This window comes from Pyrus communis, chromosome 11 (assembly GCF_041283825.1).
Source record: "Pyrus communis isolate YQ-2024b chromosome 11, ASM4128382v1, whole genome shotgun sequence".
NCBI lineage: Eukaryota > Viridiplantae > Streptophyta > Magnoliopsida > Rosales > Rosaceae > Pyrus > Pyrus communis.
Genome location: NC_142575.1, coordinates 818,235 through 836,019, shown reverse-complemented (window position 1 = coordinate 836,019; position 17,785 = coordinate 818,235). Strand labels below are relative to the sequence as shown.

The window sequence follows — 17,785 nt, the reverse complement described above, 5'->3', positions numbered from 1 at the left end:
CCTCCCCATATTGCTTTATACACTAGGATAATGTTGTTTTTGACTATCTTGATCTTCCATATGATGACGGTGGATGATTATCAACTGTTGATGTATGTAGGAGACTAATCGATGAATGATGATCAATTAATGTATGTGGAAGACATGGAGATTGTGATTGGCTACCAAAAACCTCAATAACAATTTGCTTTTGAACATAGGAGTGTTGGTATCTGTGATTTTGTTGATCACATTGCTAAAGGAAGGATATAGTATTTGGTCGCCCACCCTATATATGTACTTCCGAACACAAGAACTTCTTCACATCTACCCCCTCCCTCAATTGAAAATAATAGAGATTGTGAGCATCCCACTACTAGTTACCGGCATTAGACGGAATTTGAGTGATATAGATTGCGCTTATTTACTTTTAACTAAAAGATTATGTCATTAAGTAGGAGTGTAAGTGATAAAATGAAAAATGTAGAAGACATTCTCACCTTCGAATTGGATTAAAGTTTGATTCTACTAGTTACCGCTAGTAGACGGAATTTGAGTGATAGAGATTTCTCTGATTTGATCTTTAATCAAAAAATTTGTCATTGAGTGAGGGTCAATCCATCGGGAGGAGATGCCATCCTGATCTCTCCCACCAAGTCCTAGGGATCCGGAGATCCGGACCCTTAAAATTTGATTCAACAGCTACAATTATTATAACTTTTAGAATGACCTACTATTTATAGCCGTTGAATTAAATTTCAAAGATCTGAATTTTCGGATCCTAGGGTTTGGTGAGAGAGATCCGGATGGGCTCCCTCTCCCAATCCATCATTACCAGAGCCCAAACCCTCCGCCCATCCACAAAATACGGTGGTCACCTCCTCCGCTTAAACCCTAAACCGTGCGAACCTCTCTCTCCCCCCTCCAATCTCAAAATAAAAGAAAGACATGCTCCTGATAGCTCGAACGCACTCTCTCTCTAAGCTCAAACCCCTCCTTTCTATCTCTCTCCTCGCCCAATCCTTCCCAGCCCAAACCCCCTATTCAAATTTCCCTTCATTCCCAAAACCCCACCTCCAAAATCCCACAAATTCTCAATCTTTACCATTTTCCACCATTTTCTTCCACCCATTTTCTTCGTCTCAATCCTTGCCCTTTAACCGCGAAGGAAATTACGATGAAACTACCGCCGGAGCTCGCCACGTCTGCCGTGGGTGTGGAGTTCACATGCAGGATTCCGACCCCAAACAGCCCGGATTCTTCCTCAAGCCCTCGAAAAAGGATCCAAGGACGTATCGGTTGGGGACCCTTCTCGAGCACGTTGGTCAAGTGCCCGAATTCAATGATTCTCTCAAAAGGGGTCTCATAATCGAGCCCGAAAACTTGAGTTCTGAGGCCGATTTGGTGGGAGTCAAGGTCGAAAAGCCGGTGGTCTGCGCACGGTGTCATTCTCTGAGGCATTACGGGAAAGTGAAGGATCTGACGGTGGAGAATTTACTACCGGATTTTGATTTTGATCATACGGTTGGGAGGAAGTTAGCTTTGACGTCGGGGACCCGATCAGTAGTGCTAATGGTGGTGGATGCTGCAGACTTCGATGGGTCATTTCCTAAAAAGGTTGCCAAGTTGGTTTCGGATACAATTGAGGAGCATTTCACAGCTTGGAAACAGGGGAAATCAGGGAATGTGCCGAGAGTGGTGCTTGTGGTGACAAAGATTGATCTTTTGCCCAGTTCGTTGTCGCCCACGAGGTTAGAGCATTGGGTTAGGACAAGAGCAAGGGAGGGCGGAGCGAGTAAGATAACGAGTGTGCATTTGGTGAGTTCTGTGAGGGATTGGGGGTTGAAGAATCTTGTTGATGATGTTACTAGCTTGGCAGGACCGAGAGGGAATGTGTGGGCGGTAGGGGCGCAGAATGCTGGGAAGAGTACACTGCTAAATGCGATAGGGAAGCATGTTGGAGGGAAGATTACGCATCTGACAGAAGCGCCAGTTCCCGGAACAACATTGGGAATTGTTAGAGTGGAAGGTGTTCTTCCTGGTCATACCAAGTTGTTTGATACTCCCGGGCTTTTGAATCCTCATCAGATTACGACTAGGTTGACAAGAGAGGAACAGAGTCTTGTCAACATTAGCAAGGAGTTGAGACCGAGGACGTACAGGATCAAGGTAAGCTTACTTGAGCATCAAGTACCTTATAGTGATTTCTTGATTTCGTTACCACCAATTACAAAGGTGAAGTGGTAAAGTACCTGTTGATTTCATGTATAACTGCATATATAGTGTTGAATTTGGAGGAATGTGCAGTTATAGCTTTTGGGTATTCGTATCCGGTTATTTAATGTTCTGAACTTTGAGTAGATCACTTTGTTGACTCACAGTAATGTGTTTCTTCCAATGCGAATAAATTTAGTAACGCATACCATGTTAATAGATAGAATAAAAAATCTCAAATTGTGTTACTATTACTAAGCACCCATTGCTTCAATTGTGTAAGCATGATCTTGCCTTTTAATAGTATATTGCCGCATGTTTAGTTTGTCGTTTGGTTTGTACTTCGTACATGTCAACCATCTCGAGTTCAACAACAATTGGAACTACCTCAACAATTTGATAAATATACCGATTTCTGGGCTGCATGAAAAATCCGGTAACCAATTGTGTTCAGAACCTTATTTATTGAGTTTATATCTCACTAGAAAGTTGATTGCGTGACAGTATTGGACGCTTATTTACCATTGATAAGTACTCTCTTTTGCTACTTTTTGGGTTATGTTCAAATGCATAGTTCATTGTCGATCTTAAAATGTCTGTTGCAAATTTAGGTTCAATGTGATCTCTTAATATTTGTTCCATTTATCATCGCTAATATTTCTTGTCCTTTGGCTGTTACAGGATGGGTATTCAGTTCATATCGCTGGGCTTATGAGGCTGGATATAGAAGAATCATCCGTAGATTCTGTTTATGTTACAGTATGGGCATCTCCTTATCTTCCACTACACATGGGAAAAACCGAAAATGCTTGCACAATGGTAGAGGAACATTTTGGTCGTCAATTGCAGGTATTAACACTAGTTGACGAGTGATAATTCTCCTAAGTCTTGGTTTTCTATCTTATAGTCATTAGTCTTAATGTCTTATTAATTGTTCTGATGCCAAAATTTCCTTCTCCTTGTTTCAGCCACCAATTGGAGAGAATAGAGTTGAGGAGCTTGGGCAGTGGGTAAGAAAGGAATTTCGAATCAGCGGAAACAGTTGGGATTCAAGTTCAGTGGATATTGCTGCTGCGGGTCTTGGTTGGTTTGCTGTTGGACTTAAAGGAGAGGCAGTTTTGAGTGTTTGGACGTATGATGGTATTGACGTTGTTCTTCGCAATGCATTACTTCCTCACAGATCATACATTTTTGAAGAAGCTGGGTTCACCGTCTCTAAAATTGTTTCCAAGGCTGACCGAGCTTCAAATAAGCCACAACACAAAAGTAAGAAGAAGAGGAAACAAAGCGACCAGAAGGAATCTGTTCCGGTTCCCTGCTGATTCACTACTTATTAACTGAAGCAGATTCAAATTATTTTTACGACTGGAAGTGTTAGCGAGTAAAACAGAAAGTTCTTATGAAAAGGGAAAACCGGAGTTTTGACAATTTACGATTGATGATACTACAGGTGATGAGGAATATCCAGTAAGCAACATCAACCCCTTATAGGAATGAAAAATCTAGGCATGTTATTGAGCCACTGACAAAACCATTGATGCTTTCTCCGACCATGGAAGGGGTGGATGTTCCATATTGGGATGATCTTTCTGCAGAATTAATATTTAAGAATGACAGCTCAAAGGCGGGGTTTTGTTACTGGCTTCCGAACTACAGGAAAAGACGGCTTGCAGAGGGCTTTTGTGACTGGAAGTGTACAATCCTGGTGTTGAATTTCTTATTCGTTATTCTTCTTTCTGTAAATTGTAAGTCTGAATAACTGAGTCTGATCAGTTTCGGAGCTGTTCTGATATGAAGTTAATCGTTATTTTGTACTGGTTTTTCATAATTTTGGCAAAAGGGCCAAACTTTAATGCAATTATTTCTGAGTTCACAGTAAACTATAAAACTAGTGACTAAAATATGCAGTTTCGAGTAGGGATAGCAATATTCTTTCCGGTTCGGGTCCAAAAGTGTACACATGTCCAAGTCCCTCTTCTTAAGTTTATATCTTAATTTACTGTAAAATTAATCTGACGACTCATATAAAAAAGACCTCGCAAGTCCTCAAAATAAGGACTATAGGAGAACAACTCTGAGTATATGAATATTATCTTTAACACTTACAACTGAAAGCATAGTAGTTTCCTAACTAGGAGAGTCACAATTACTGTTAACATATAAATAGTGGCATCTGCTTTCGCAAATAATACAGATAATTTGAACCAATTGGTTAAGCATTGAGCTTTTGACATAATGGAGAAGGACCACTGTTATGATCGACTATGACATCATCGTCATCAATTTCTATAGTCTTGCTTTCCTTCTTACTTTTTATTAATTTTATGAGGTTGTGATTTGTGATAGGTGCAATTTTTTCATCTTTAGTTATGAAAAGTTAATGTTGAACAATGACCTTGTGATTAAAAAAATTTGATCCGCCTGTCGCCGAAAAAAGTTGGCCAGTCAAAAAACGTGGTAGGATTCAAAAGTGAGAATCATGTAATCATTTTGAATTATAATAATATTTACAAAACTATTTCGTTTGAATTTTTTATTGGTACCTTGGCTAAAATATAATATCTTCCCTATATTATTTTTAAATTGATATTTAAACTTAAATATCTCAAAGAATATCTCTTCATCTTTATAGGGAATATAAAGAGTTTGATATTAATATGCAACTAGATTAACCCCACACATCTAATGGTTCTAATGCACTCGTTAATCGAGTAATTCCCAAACACAATAGTTTAGAGAAGTGTGTCAACTTTGTATTTTGGTTGAACTAGTAAAATAGATCGTGGATGAACATCTAAAGGGTAGGGTAGGGTTCATACATGAGGGGGTCCGGGAGGTTTAGAAGAAGGAAAGCCTACTTTCACATGTTTAAGAGTCCAAAGCTTTTTAGCCACTTAGTACTACGATCTAGTGATATTCATTTTCATTGATAAGTGAGAGGTTTTAGGTTTGATTCTCGTCAAAGGTGATTTTGAACCACATTATTGTTAGCCCATTGTGAGGTTAATGTCACTCTCTTCTCTTAGTGTAGATAATATCGATTGTTCAAAAAAAAACAAAAAAGAGTCAAAACTTTGCTTTTGTAATAAAGTGATTGCTTTCATAATTTGGCATCAAAGGGCCACGAGGGTACGTAATACAAATACACAAACACAAAAAGTGAACCCTCTATGTTAGATGAAATATGACTCATAGTTTAAATCGAGTATTCAAGCGGGTAGTTTCCTTCACACCTATATTAAATTTAGTATTTACTCTGACTTTGCTCTAAAATCTATTAAGTAATAAGTTCAAAGGGAAACTACCAAATAACTCTTGACTAATACTTAAAGTAGCACCGCCAAATAACTTCTCATCTCGCCTTCTAAAATCTGTTGAATAATTGACGGATCTGTGAACTCGAACATGGTATCCAATGATCCAACCGAGCATAAAAGACTAACAAAGGGGAATTATTACTACTAGCTAGCAAGCTAGGACTCTCTTTGGTTACTAGTATAGCTGTGATATACCACTCTATACATAGTAACCTTTCTAATTAAATTGGGTTGGCCATCTGCCCTCCCTTTAGTTTGACGTCCAAAACCGAAAAGCTGACCAGACCAAATTATTTGTACTTTCCTTCATTCGGGTCTTATTTTACTTTTTGTCAATTCGCTTCATAAAATCAAAAGAATTTTAACGAAAAGCTCTCGATACTGTTCATTTTAACGAAAAATCACATTTTTACACTAAAAAGTCAATTCTGATACTATTCACTTTACCCTTTATTTTGTCGTTATCGTTAAAACTCAAAGTTTTCAAGTCCTTTTCATTAATTTTCCTTAAAATCAAACCAAACAATAATAATCGCAAATTTCATCTTTACTATAAGATTTGAAGATATTTTATCTAATTTTCTATCAATTTAGGTCATTTGATTTGCACGTGATATACAAAAAAACTTCAATTGGGATCAAATTTATTTTATAAATTTATGGAGATTATTACTTAAGAGCATCTCCAAAGAAAGTACCAAAATGTACACATCAACTATAACAGTAAAAAAAGATCACACTAATATTCTCCAACCGAAGTGTCAAATCCTATACGGCGATGACATGGATTGGCAGCAAAAGAGGTTGCTGTCAAATTTGACAGCAGCTTCAAATGTTTTTTTTAATTAATTATTAAATGTATTTTATTGATTTTTAATTAGTTTAATCATTTATTATAATTAATGTTGAGTTGACCGATACAATTATCCTTCATTTTTCTTCTTTTCAATCAAGGAAGGTGAACAGATTACTAATTAAACTTTAAATGTCCTTTATTAAATTTTAATCAGTTTAATAATTTATTTTATAAAATAATAAAATAATAATTTAATTTGACATATCAGTTGGAGAACAAAACTTTAAAAGATGTCAAAGTGCCACATAAGCTGTCAAAATTTAAATTTTATGTTCAAAATTTGACATCTCCTTTGGAGATGATCTAAGAGTGACATCCCACATCGCCCAGGGGAGTGATCCTTAAATGTATATTCTCATCTCTACCTAGCACGAGGCCTTTTGGGAGCTCACTGGCTTCGGGTTCCATGGGAACTCCGAAGTTAAGCGAGAAGGGGGCTAGAGCAATCCCATGATGGGTGACCCACTGCGAAGTTGCTCGTGAGTTCCCAAAAACAAAACCGTGAGGGAATGGTAAGCCCAAAGCGGACAATATCGTGCTACGGTGGTGGAGCGGGCCCGGGAAGTGATCCGCCCCGGGCCGGGATGTGACAAAGAGCGCTCCTATGCCCACTTTCTTTTCTTTATCTCCCACTCCACTTATTTTGCCACCAACCATTAAAAGTAAAAATAATTAATTACTCTCTCTCCACCCACCATTACTTTAGTCTAAAGAAGGCTTTTCAATTGCATTGTACAAATGAATAGTCTTTGGAGCCGAATTTCACTTTATTTACGAGGCTACCACTGACTTTCTCTGTTGCTGATCTTCATGCCGCATGTTGATGATCGTGGAAAGGCAGGGGTGCGATGGTCATTTTAGTCTGTAGGGTTTCGAACGGGTTGGGTGGGTTAGCGACTTTCATTTCCTTTCTTTGTGAGCTGCAAGAGCGAGGGGGTTTGGTGATGGGTTTGCCGTCAAGGTTGGCTTGTGGAGATCACGACTAGGGGTGTAACTTGAGTTGGGCTAACTCGAACTCGCTCATGTTTAACCCGACTTTAAACCTGAACAAACGGATTTTTTTTAGTTATAACCCGTCCGAACCCAACCCAATTATTGATTGGGTTGGGTTGGATTGGGTTGATCATTTGCCCAACCCAACCTGATTAACCAAACCCGATTAGGTTGAGCTATGCAACATACTTCTCAATGACCTTTGCACCTTTGCACCTTCGCACCTTCATGAGAACCTACTAATATGATATACAATTTGACTTGAAAGGAATCACATTAAGTTTATTCTGCTTGTCATATCACATCCTGTAGAACAACTTCCTTTATTAAATTAATATTGCAACTATTCGACCTCTCTTTGAGATCTGCTTCACAGTTTGAGTTGTGATTGTTTCTTATGCTGCTTTCTTGTGCCGATTCAGACAAAGCAGGCTATTGAGCAAGTAAATTTGAGGGAAAGTGATTTTAAGGTCAGTTGTTTGCTAATACAAATAGGTTGATGTCTTTGTGGATGTATACATGCATGTGTGGGTGCTTTCAAAAACATAGGATTTAAAATTCGATGGTAATGCCCGATTAAAACTTGAAAAAGTTGGGCAACCCGAACCCAACCCAAGTAAATCCAAACCCGATTAAACCCGAGCCCAAATAAACTCAATTAAAACTCAATCCGAACCCAATCCCGAATTGTAAAAGTTGGGTTAGAATTGGGTTGACCTTCCAACCCGCCCAACCCGTCCGAGTTGCACCCCTAGTCACGACATTAGGTTTTTTATTTTTAGCATTTTCAATTTTAATTTTATTTAGAAGTCTTTATGTAGGTCCTTCAAGGTCATTTTGCAAGAGGGAAAATTTGTAAACAAAAATGTTTAATTTGATGCAGCTGGGATGGGTGGCGTGGGTGGGGAAATAAAACAAAGACATGGGTTTAGCAGCACTACTCTTACTTAATTTTATAATAGTTAGAGAATTTTATTTATTGACTTATTTATCTTTAATGAATATTGTATCTCCTAAATAGGATTTCTTGGGTGCAAAGTATTTTACTTCTTGCACATATGTACTTTTTTTTACTTGTACTCCAAGGTATTGTTCCCTGGTTCTCAAGGTCTCGTTATGTATGTAAAGGGTGTTGAATACCCTTTTTTTTTATCTATCAAATTAGCCATGGCACCCAAGGCCAATATGAAAAATCAGTTAACTGAAAAGATTCTTATTAAGTTATGAAGAAAAAACCATCAAACCCCAATTGGAAGCAAACGATCTTCTGGATTGGTTAGAGGATAGTCATGTATTAAGGGTGTCACAAGCAGTAATATCTTAAACGATCAACCGAGCTCCTTCAAGCAGCAATATCTTAACTTTTTATTTGTGACATTGCATATTTTTGTACTCATTGATAATTTTATATCTGTGAATGCATATTTCCTTAAGACGAGACCAAGAAACATTATACATTATTACAATAGGAAGTTTATTCCAATACACAACTGGTCTTAAGTTCAAACCATAATTTTTAATGACTTTAAAAATATGTTATTCCATTATAGAGTATTACTTTAATTATTATACTTAATTTGGAGGGTTGAAACGACAATTTTTAATGAATTAAAGGTACATTTAAAAAATAAAAAAATAGTGTATTGAGTTAAGGTAGATCAATAGTTAAATTCGCAACTTATGTGTAAAGTTAAGGACTTATGAGCGAGAAAATGATAGTCTTGTCATTTAAAGTGTGTCACGTGACATAAATTGTTATAAAATTGAATAAAATAACTTAGTAGAATGAATTTGTCAGTTGTTAATGGGTTTAGAGGACTTATTTATTTGAAAAATAGTTCAAGGACTTTCACATGGGGAATAATTCAGTGATTAAATCGACAAATGGACAACACAAATCGGGTGACATGAAGCACATGTCACAAATTTTCATGCCTATTACGTGGACAACACAATTTGGGTAACGTGGACCATGTCTGACCGTTGACCTTCACACACGAGACAACATGCTCTGATACCATGAAAAAAGTTAAGGTTCCACCATAAAACTAATTGACAATATAAGAAATAGTCTGATTAATTATTTATAAGCAAATGCAATTTTTTTTTTCTCAATGTGAAATTGATACTCTCAACAATATATAAGAAAGAAAGCAAAGTGTGATTATTATTTCTCTTTTTATTCATACTATAAGTTTATAAGACACAAAGTACTAACACCACATGTCATAATCCGATCATCACAACAACAAAAATTACCCAATTCACACCAGTTTAAAACATTTTACTACATCACTACATTAATTAATTGGGTATCTAATTACTTACCAAGCTCCTTCGATCGCCCAAGCATATTGTAATGCATCGTACTGCAAGTTGCAAATATAGGAGGAGAACAAGTACTAGGGTGAATGAGAAAGAGCTAAGTAAATGCAACCAAGTTTCTTGCGGTACCACGAATCCACTACCTATAATCCTTTCTCTTGCTCGTACTCTCTCTCTCACACGAAATTAATGTACCACGAATCCATGACCTATATAAGCTGGTTAGCACTAACGTATGTTTCATTCACTAATATCCACAACTGTTAAAATATAGTTCATATATTGGTTGCATGAAATTAGAAATGGCAACAGCTGGTTCAATATCTTATTATTTCAGCACTGCATTTCTTTTTGTTCTTGCATTCAATCTTCTCAGCTTTCAGGCCATGACTGCTTCAGGTCAGGAAGCCAATGACGGCGATTTGATTCAATTTGCCTTGAACTTGGAATTCATGGAGGCGGAGTTTTTTCTGCACGGTTCTCTTGGCACAGGGCTCGACACAATCAGTCCAAGCCTCACCCAAGGAGGTCCGGCTCCCATTGGGGCTCAGAAGGCCAATCTCGACTCTCTTGTCGCCCCTATCATCGAGGAATTAGGTTATCAAGAAGTTGGTCATATCAGGTTTTTCGAAAGATAGGGTTTAATTTCTATATTAATCACAGAAAATTCAAGAAATAATCAGGCAATCAAATAACTAATTTATGCGTACACTTGGGCTAAAACCAATGTCAAAGCGCACATGAATATGGGTTAAAAACTTGAAAATACGATCAAGTTAAGAACTTTGTTATTTCTAATGCATTACTACAGTGCGTTGATGATCACCTATTTTTTAGAAAAAAACGATCACATCCTTACAATATAGTAGCATTCCAAATTATAAGATTTTATCAAACCACTATTGTTGAACTCTTTCTTATATGAACCCTTATGAAACAGTACAAAATATCTTTTCTTAGTATAAAGTTTTAAACTTCCAAAATAACCCAACCAAAGCGACTCTTCACTGGTACCATTGCCCATTTGTTTTGTGCTTGGTTAGCCGCACAGCCATGCACGGTAAGGAGATGTATTCAGGTAGCCATTCACCCAAGATACTCTAGTTAGATATTGGTTGGGCTAAGGAGTTGTTTGATAACTATTTTGTTTTTAGTTTTTAGTTTTGGCCTTCACTTTTAACTTTTTTGAAAACTAAAAATTGAAATCTTATTTGGTAACTACTTTTAATTTTTAGTTTAAAAAAAAATGAAAACTGAAAACCAAAATGTGGAAAAACAAGGCCAAATTTTGAAAACTCAAGAAAGTAGTATTCAGTTTTCATGTTTTTGAACACTGAAAACTGAAAATAGTAACTAACAAGATTTCGATTTTTAGTTTAAAAAATAAATAAATAAATAAAATGACAACGAAATGATTATCATACGACCTTAAGATAAAACTTTTCATTTTCATTCAAATTGAAAATTTATAAATTATGTTTTCAAAAAATACAAAATTAACACTATAGTTTAAACACTATCTAATAATAATACTAATACTAATGGGTCTCTCACATGTAATAACATGACCCATTTAATTAATATCATAACCATGCATGGTGGTATTAAATACTCCTATATTTCAATGGATTTCAGGGCAATTGTTACACGAGTAGGAGGATTTCCAAGGCCACTTTTAAATCTCAGCCGTCAGAATTTTGCAAAAGTATTTGACCAAGCAGTGGGCTTCAACCTGGTCCCTCCATTCGATCCCTATGCAAACTCAGTCAATTTTCTGTTGGCAGCCTATTTGATCCCTTATGTGGGTATCGGAGGTTACGTTGGCGTCATCCCAAACCTCACCGCTCCTGCTAATCTCGGTGTAAGAAATAATTATTTAATTAGTTAAATTTAGAAGTCATTTGATAAACATTTAGTTTTCGGTTTTTATTCAGTTTTTTTTTTTGTTCACATTTTTAAAAGTTGAATTCTTGTTGATAATTACTTTCAATTCAAAAATGAAAATTAAAAATTGTTTTATTGACTACTCAAAAGTAAAAACTAAAAATTGAAAATGAAATATTTTCAAACGGCCCCTTAGTACTTTTCTTCATGATCAGTTCTAATCTTTTCATTAAAATTCACCCCAATTTAGAACAAGATGTTATGTGGGAAGAAGTCTCATTCTAAGGGTCAAATAAGCTTCTATGGCTTCTCAAACGAGAAGAGAAGTATATTAAACTAATCTATAATATTAAAGGGGACTTGTGTGTACAGAGAGTGGAGCACAATATTCTTGCCAACTTGCTAAACTGAAGTAACAAACTTTTATGGCTTCAAACATAACTCTATAACAAAATTACACAAAATTTGCATAAAATGTTCAATTTGGACTAAGATCGACATTAACCGATCTAGCCACAAGGATGTTAAGTAACAAGTTATTGGTTTTCAACATTAATGAAAATCAATTCATCAATACTAATTAAATTGTTGGTGTGCATATGTAGTTGGTTGCATCACTTTTGGGTGTTGAGGCTGGGCAAGATGCTGTGGTACGTGCGCAACTGTATGAGATAAGGAATCAGAAGGTGTTTCCTTACATCCTCACGGTGGCTGAGTTCACCAACCGAATTTCTGCACTTAGGAATCGGCTGGGCGGGAGTGGCAACAAAGATGAAGGGCTCATAGTACCCACCACCCTCGGGGCGGAGAATCGGACGTCTAGTAACGTCCTATCGGCCGATCCTAACTCTCTTTCGTATGCAAGGACACCAACTGAGATTTTGGGGATCGTGTATGGAACTGGAAATGCAACAATGCCTGGCGGGTTTTTCCCTCAAGGAGCAAATGGCAAAATTGCGACCACCGTGCGTACATAAATGTAGGGATATAATTCCTCTACTTAAGCACTATACATATTGAAATATTTTAATCCACTAGTACGAGTGCAGGAATCTCAGATGTAGTTATATCCAGCGAAATCCAGAATTCTAATTACAGTACGTGATTAGAATTTAATATATGTAATGGATCATGAATAAATCTTGAGAATTTCATATTAATAAATTGGCCTAATTAGATAAATGGTTCATGTGGTAATCCGATAGTTGGAAGGTAGTCATCGTGATAAAAAAATTTGGATTTAAGTTCTTGTGATAAAATCTGTTAGGATTTAAACTCAAAAATAATATTTCTGTTAATTCTCTGTTATCGTCGGGAACCAGCCCATCCTGCAACTGGTATAACTTTCCTTCCGTTCTTCCATGCCTTCTTTTACATGAGGTAGAGGTAGTTGTACTTTATCATTATTGTTTTCATGCCATCACTTAACCCATCATATATGGGGCTTCACGATTCAAGGCCCTTATATATCCAGTGTATCAAAGTTAGAAACGGAAACTTAATCTATACACATGAGCCCTAAGAGTTAAATGAGAATTATTTTAAAAGTGAGATTTTTTATAAATTCGCTGTTATTTTACAGTTTAACGTTAATTTTCGTGCTAATATTATAAAATATTGTGTCAAAAGTATGAGATAACAAAGAGTCTACGAAGAGTTCTACTTTTAAGAGAGTCTTGTTAACGTTTCTTTGTATCCATATAAAACATTATTTGACCTTATATTTTATAATTTGAATTTGTCTCTCAGCCGTTGACATAAACACATTATTAGCCTTTAAATAAAAAATATTTGAACCACATCAGGTTGATCATTTCTTGCTAATTTATTCATCAAATTTATAATTAAACAAAGAAACCCATATATTGAATAATAAAACTTATCAGTTGTTGCCTCTAAATAGCAGTTGGCATGCCATGCGACCAAACAGATCCAGTTGCCCTAATTTGTTATTATTACATATTTATGAAATTGGTTATTTAATCAAAATTAATGGACAATGCATATATGTTTTGATTTTTTTTTTACTTTTCTAATTTTGTGGTGTTGTTCGGCTTGTTTTGCATGTTTAGATTTTTTAGGCTTGACTTTAGAGAGGTTAAGTCTTATGTCCCTCCTCTTTTGTTTGTATTTTTTTTGTTTTTGTTTCTAGAATGGTAACGTTTATGTCCTCCTAACTAGATGTCACTTTTTTTTCGTTATTAATAAATTTCTCATGTACTGTTGAGGTTTTCTGAAAGAATATATATGTGTTTCAATAATGCTACTCTTACTATATTTCTTATACCACATTTGTACAATCTCTTCAATAAAGATGGAACCTACCAGTACATGCGGATCTCATTCCTATTGGAAAGATAGTAGAAATGTGACGTCGTATTCCCCACAAACAAGTAATTCAAGTCTTACTATATATTTGTATCACTTCAATAAAAAGAGAACTTGCCAACACTTGTGTTACACCTCTCCCGTAGAGATGGGTTGGTGGGCCCTAGTACAGAAGACTGTTGTAAGCGTGCGTACGTGTCGTTGTGGGATCATTTGTCCTTTTCCAAGACATTAAGAGAATAAGATAAGATAATCGGTTAATAAATATTTGGTGCGAAATTCAATTTACGGTGAGCTCACCTCCTCTGTTCTTTTAAGATCTGCTTCCTTCTTCTTCTCACCCAGAGGCAGAGAGAGAAAAGTGGAGAGACAGACACAGAGAGATTGATTCGGAATCGGGTTAGATAATTCCGTTCATTCGAATGGAGGAAAAATCGGAAACGGGTGGTGTGAAAACGCCGCTGTTGGGCAGCGGCGGACGCAGCCGGCGACTGAGCCGAAGAAACTCGTACAACTCACTCAGGAACGACTTCATTTCGAGGCTCCCTGACAAGGTCCGTGCCGGTATCGACCCCGAGTCTCCTGACGACATTGACTTCTCTCGTACCTCCGCCTTGAACCGAGGTCTCTCTCTGGCAACTGGGAAAATGTAGAAAGCAAAATTCGTTATTCTGTTGGAAAATGTTAAATGGTTGGGGAAAGAGTTATCTTTTATGCTTTTCTTTCAATTTCTGAAGAACCAAGAGCCGGTTTGGTGTTTGGTTTTAAGACAATTATGTTTGATTTATTTTCCTTCATTTTCTCAGCAGCCAAACAAACAGAGTAGTACAATTTGTTCTTGAAGCTGCAATTGTAATTGGAATTGTTTTTGTGTGCGAGTGAGTTTATTTGGTTTGTTCCAAGCAATTTATTGATCCTGGCAGCTCTATGTATACTGTAGGAGAAAAGGAATACTATGAAGCCCAATTTGCAACACTTAAATCCTTTGAGGAGGTTGACTTTGCGGTGGCATCCGACTGCGTCGACGAGGACGATCTCCAGGAACAAGCACAACATGAAAGAGCAATGAAGATATCCAACTATGCCAATATAATTCTCTTGGGACTTAAGGTACTTAATTCGTCACAAGACCTCGGGTTCAAGATTAAACACTCTTAATCACTTGCGCTACATGTTGCATTAAAAATTGCACCCGGAAAATCTCGTTCGTTTATACGACAGAATAAGCCATTCTAAGATAATAATTTTGGAATGTGTAGATCTATGCTACTGTAAAGAGTGGATCGATAGCCATTGCTGCATCGACCCTGGATTCTTTGCTCGATCTCATGGCCGGTGGAATACTTTGGTTCACTCACCTGTCAATGAAGAACATCAATATCTATAAATATCCTATCGGAAAATTGAGGGTGCAGCCTGTCGGTATAATCATCTTTGCTGCTATCATGGCTACACTCGGTATGTCGCTATACCTTTTATTGCCCTCAGCCTCCGTTGCTTTTTCCCGTCTCCCTTGCCCCGCGTTATATTGTCAACTTCTTCGCCAGATGAATTTGTCTTATATCTTCCTTTTAGCTTCCATTTTGTTTGCTGAAGAACATGTCAGAACCCATTGTCTGCATTATTTCGAATTTTCGCTTTGGTTTTTGTCCAGATCAATAATGGGCGCTATCAAAGATCATGAGAAATATCTAATAATCCAATCTAAGTTGAACCGGAAATGATTCAGAGCTTGATCATATGTTCCTCATTTGGATTAGGCAAAATAAACAAGGAGCAACGCATTGAATTCTTATAATCTGATTGACGGTTTTCTATAAAGACTGGATTGTAGTCAAAGTTTATGGTTTAGATATCTTTTTGTCTGAGTGTAAAGCGAAGAAAAATTTATTTCGTGTGCTCAATGACACTTCAATCTGCAGGAAAAATAATAATTTTGAGGTGAATACTATTTAGTCCTAGAAAATTTCTTGGTAGTATACCGGTGTTCATGATGTATGTACTCAAAAGAACCAACTTTAGAGTCACAACGGTATCATAAAAGGTATGCAATTAGGCTTGCAGAAAACTTTATAATTAAACTAGACTATGTTACATATATAAACTTCGAACCGGCTTAACTTTTATGCGCTTCCGCTTCATTACAGGTTTTCAGGTGTTGATCCAGGCTTTAGAACAACTAATAACCGGTGATGCCACGGAAAAGATGACCTCGGACCAATTGGTGTGGTTGTATGCAATCATGATATTTGCCACCATGGTAAAACTTGCACTCTGGTTATACTGCAGGACCTCAGGGAACAAGATTGTCCGTGCTTACGCAAAGGTTTTTTGTTTCTTCCCTTTTTAGCAAGTTCTTTTTACGGGATTTCAGTTCTATTTTTTCATGTTATATGACTTCCTTGAATGCAATTACCAGGATCACTATTTTGATGTGGTAACGAACGTAGTAGGATTAGTGGCTGCTGTTCTTGCTGATAAGTTTATGTGGTGGATTGATCCTACTGGTGCTATTATCCTTGCTATATACACGATTACAAATTGGTCCGGAACTGTTCTAGAAAATGCAGGTACTTTTTCCAGCTTTTCTTCCTTGCCTTTTGATCTCAGATAAACCTTACGTGACTAGTGGTCATGCTATCAGCTGGGTTTTCTGCTTATAATGTTAAATAAGCACGTATGAAACACAAGAATTTTAAATAGGATCATAATCGTTTAAATCATACGTTTCATGTTATCAATTTATAAAATTTTCTTCTGTTTTCTTGAGTGTGCATGATAGTACCTTATTGAAATGAGTTGAATTCATGCTTGACAGTAGACATTTGAAAATGTTCATAATGTTTTGTACTTAACATGGGATCGACATCATGCAGTTTCCCTCGTGGGACAATCAGCGCCTCCGGAATTCTTACAAAAACTGACATACATTACGATAATGCACCCTCAAGTGAAGCGTATTGACACAGTTCGTGCTTACACATTTGGTGTTCTTTATTTTGTAGAGGTTTGTCATATTACAGGCAATTTCGATCTTACATTTTCATGACAGAAAACTTGTTTCAAACCTTACAAAATCACGGAGTTAAACCGTATCATCTGCAGATTGCATTCTATATCAAGATATAGATTGTGAAATTTTATATTTTGTTTTTTAGTTTAATTAGAACTTTTATATTTGTTAAAACAGGTTGACATTGAACTCCCGGAGGAGTTGCCCTTGAAAGAGGCACATGCCATTGGAGAGACCCTCCAGATAAAGCTTGAGAAACTTCCAGACGTTGAGCGAGCATTTGTTCATCTTGACTTCGAATGTGATCACAAACCGGAGCATTCTGTACTCGTCAAGCTTCCGAACACTCAGCCCTGATTCTCCGCATCTCATTTTTCCGTACCAAGTAGGCAAATGGCCTTGCGAGAAGGCCCTTTAACTGTCTTTTGCAAAGGTCAATCCCAAGTGTTTGAGTTTATTTGTTGGAAGATGAAGCGATATCTGCAGTAATATATTTACTTTTTTGCGGGAAATGATTTCCTCTTTCGTTCAGGTCAGTTTAATAACGGAAGATTAGACTGGGGACTGCGCGCCCTTTACATTTTTGCTCGAGAAACTATTGCGGCCTGCGCGAGCAGTTTAGTCTTCTAGGAAGCAATTCGAGTGGAAATCTCTGTTTGTCTTTCTTTTTCTTATTCCTTTACGTGATTTTGATGCGTTTCACATACCATTTGTTGAACAGTTTCAATGCATGTAAGCTTTGTATACGAACAAACAACCGCAAGTTGTTCATCGGTTGATGTTATACAATGCTTCTTATGTCCGTAAATTTCTTATTTGTTTCGCTGCGCGAAGAGAAAAGAAAATGTCTGCAGAACAACAGTCCGTAGCTACAGG

The 17,785-nt window shown here is 36.9% G+C and overlaps 3 protein-coding genes across 4 annotated transcripts; all 3 read left to right on the top strand.

Annotated features, from left to right (window-relative positions):
• Positions 1 to 840: 840 nt before the first annotated feature.
• On the top strand, positions 841 to 4,073 carry LOC137742513 (GTP-binding protein BRASSINAZOLE INSENSITIVE PALE GREEN 2, chloroplastic). The gene is made up of 3 exons (XM_068482400.2): positions 841 to 2,148; positions 2,875 to 3,042; positions 3,162 to 4,073. The coding sequence occupies exons 1-3, from the start codon at positions 928 to 930 to the stop codon at positions 3,513 to 3,515; spliced, it is 1,743 nt and encodes a 580-aa protein (XP_068338501.1). The 5' UTR covers positions 841 to 927; the 3' UTR covers positions 3,516 to 4,073.
• Positions 4,074 to 9,926: 5,853 nt separating this feature from the next.
• Positions 9,927 to 12,750, top strand: LOC137742630 (ferritin-like catalase Nec2). Its single transcript, XM_068482544.2, has 3 exons — positions 9,927 to 10,306; positions 11,320 to 11,545; positions 12,174 to 12,750. Exons 1-3 carry the CDS (start codon positions 9,975 to 9,977, stop codon positions 12,543 to 12,545), a joined length of 930 nt encoding a protein of 309 aa, XP_068338645.1. The 5' UTR covers positions 9,927 to 9,974; the 3' UTR covers positions 12,546 to 12,750.
• A 1,410-nt stretch (positions 12,751 to 14,160) lies between these two features.
• Positions 14,161 to 17,717, top strand: LOC137742629 (metal tolerance protein 4). Of its 2 annotated transcripts, XR_015953314.1 has the most exons (8): positions 14,170 to 14,520; positions 14,837 to 15,006; positions 15,156 to 15,354; positions 16,044 to 16,222; positions 16,316 to 16,466; positions 16,773 to 16,903; positions 17,087 to 17,342; positions 17,442 to 17,717. XR_015953314.1 is itself a non-coding variant. In XM_068482542.2 (7 exons), exons 1-7 carry the CDS (start codon positions 14,319 to 14,321, stop codon positions 17,264 to 17,266), a joined length of 1,212 nt encoding a protein of 403 aa, XP_068338643.1. In that variant the 5' UTR covers positions 14,161 to 14,318; the 3' UTR covers positions 17,267 to 17,717. The 2 variants fall into 2 exon arrangements, 1 of the variants encoding a protein (XP_068338643.1); XM_068482542.2 differs by having other exon boundaries at positions 14,161 to 14,520; positions 17,087 to 17,717.
• The last annotated feature ends 68 nt before the right edge of the window (positions 17,718 to 17,785 follow it).

Excerpts from the sequence above, each read along its gene's own strand:
- LOC137742630 (XM_068482544.2), top strand. The coding sequence starts at position 9,975 with ATGAAATTAGAAATGGCAACAGCTGGTTCAATATCTTATTATTTCAGC. Across the intron at positions 10,307-11,319 it reads CAAGAAGTTGGTCATATCAG|GGCAATTGTTACACGAGTAG; the intron begins GTTTTTCGAAAG and ends AATGGATTTCAG. Across the intron at positions 11,546-12,173 it reads CCGCTCCTGCTAATCTCGGT|TTGGTTGCATCACTTTTGGG; the intron begins GTAAGAAATAAT and ends GTGCATATGTAG.
- LOC137742513 (XM_068482400.2), top strand. The coding sequence starts at position 928 with ATGCTCCTGATAGCTCGAACGCACTCTCTCTCTAAGCTCAAACCCCTC. Across the intron at positions 2,149-2,874 it reads CGAGGACGTACAGGATCAAG|GATGGGTATTCAGTTCATAT; the intron begins GTAAGCTTACTT and ends TGGCTGTTACAG. Across the intron at positions 3,043-3,161 it reads ATTTTGGTCGTCAATTGCAG|CCACCAATTGGAGAGAATAG; the intron begins GTATTAACACTA and ends TCCTTGTTTCAG.
- LOC137742629 (XM_068482542.2), top strand. The coding sequence starts at position 14,319 with ATGGAGGAAAAATCGGAAACGGGTGGTGTGAAAACGCCGCTGTTGGGC. Across the intron at positions 14,521-14,836 it reads TACCTCCGCCTTGAACCGAG|GAGAAAAGGAATACTATGAA; the intron begins GTCTCTCTCTGG and ends TGTATACTGTAG. Across the intron at positions 16,223-16,315 it reads TTGTCCGTGCTTACGCAAAG|GATCACTATTTTGATGTGGT; the intron begins GTTTTTTGTTTC and ends TGCAATTACCAG.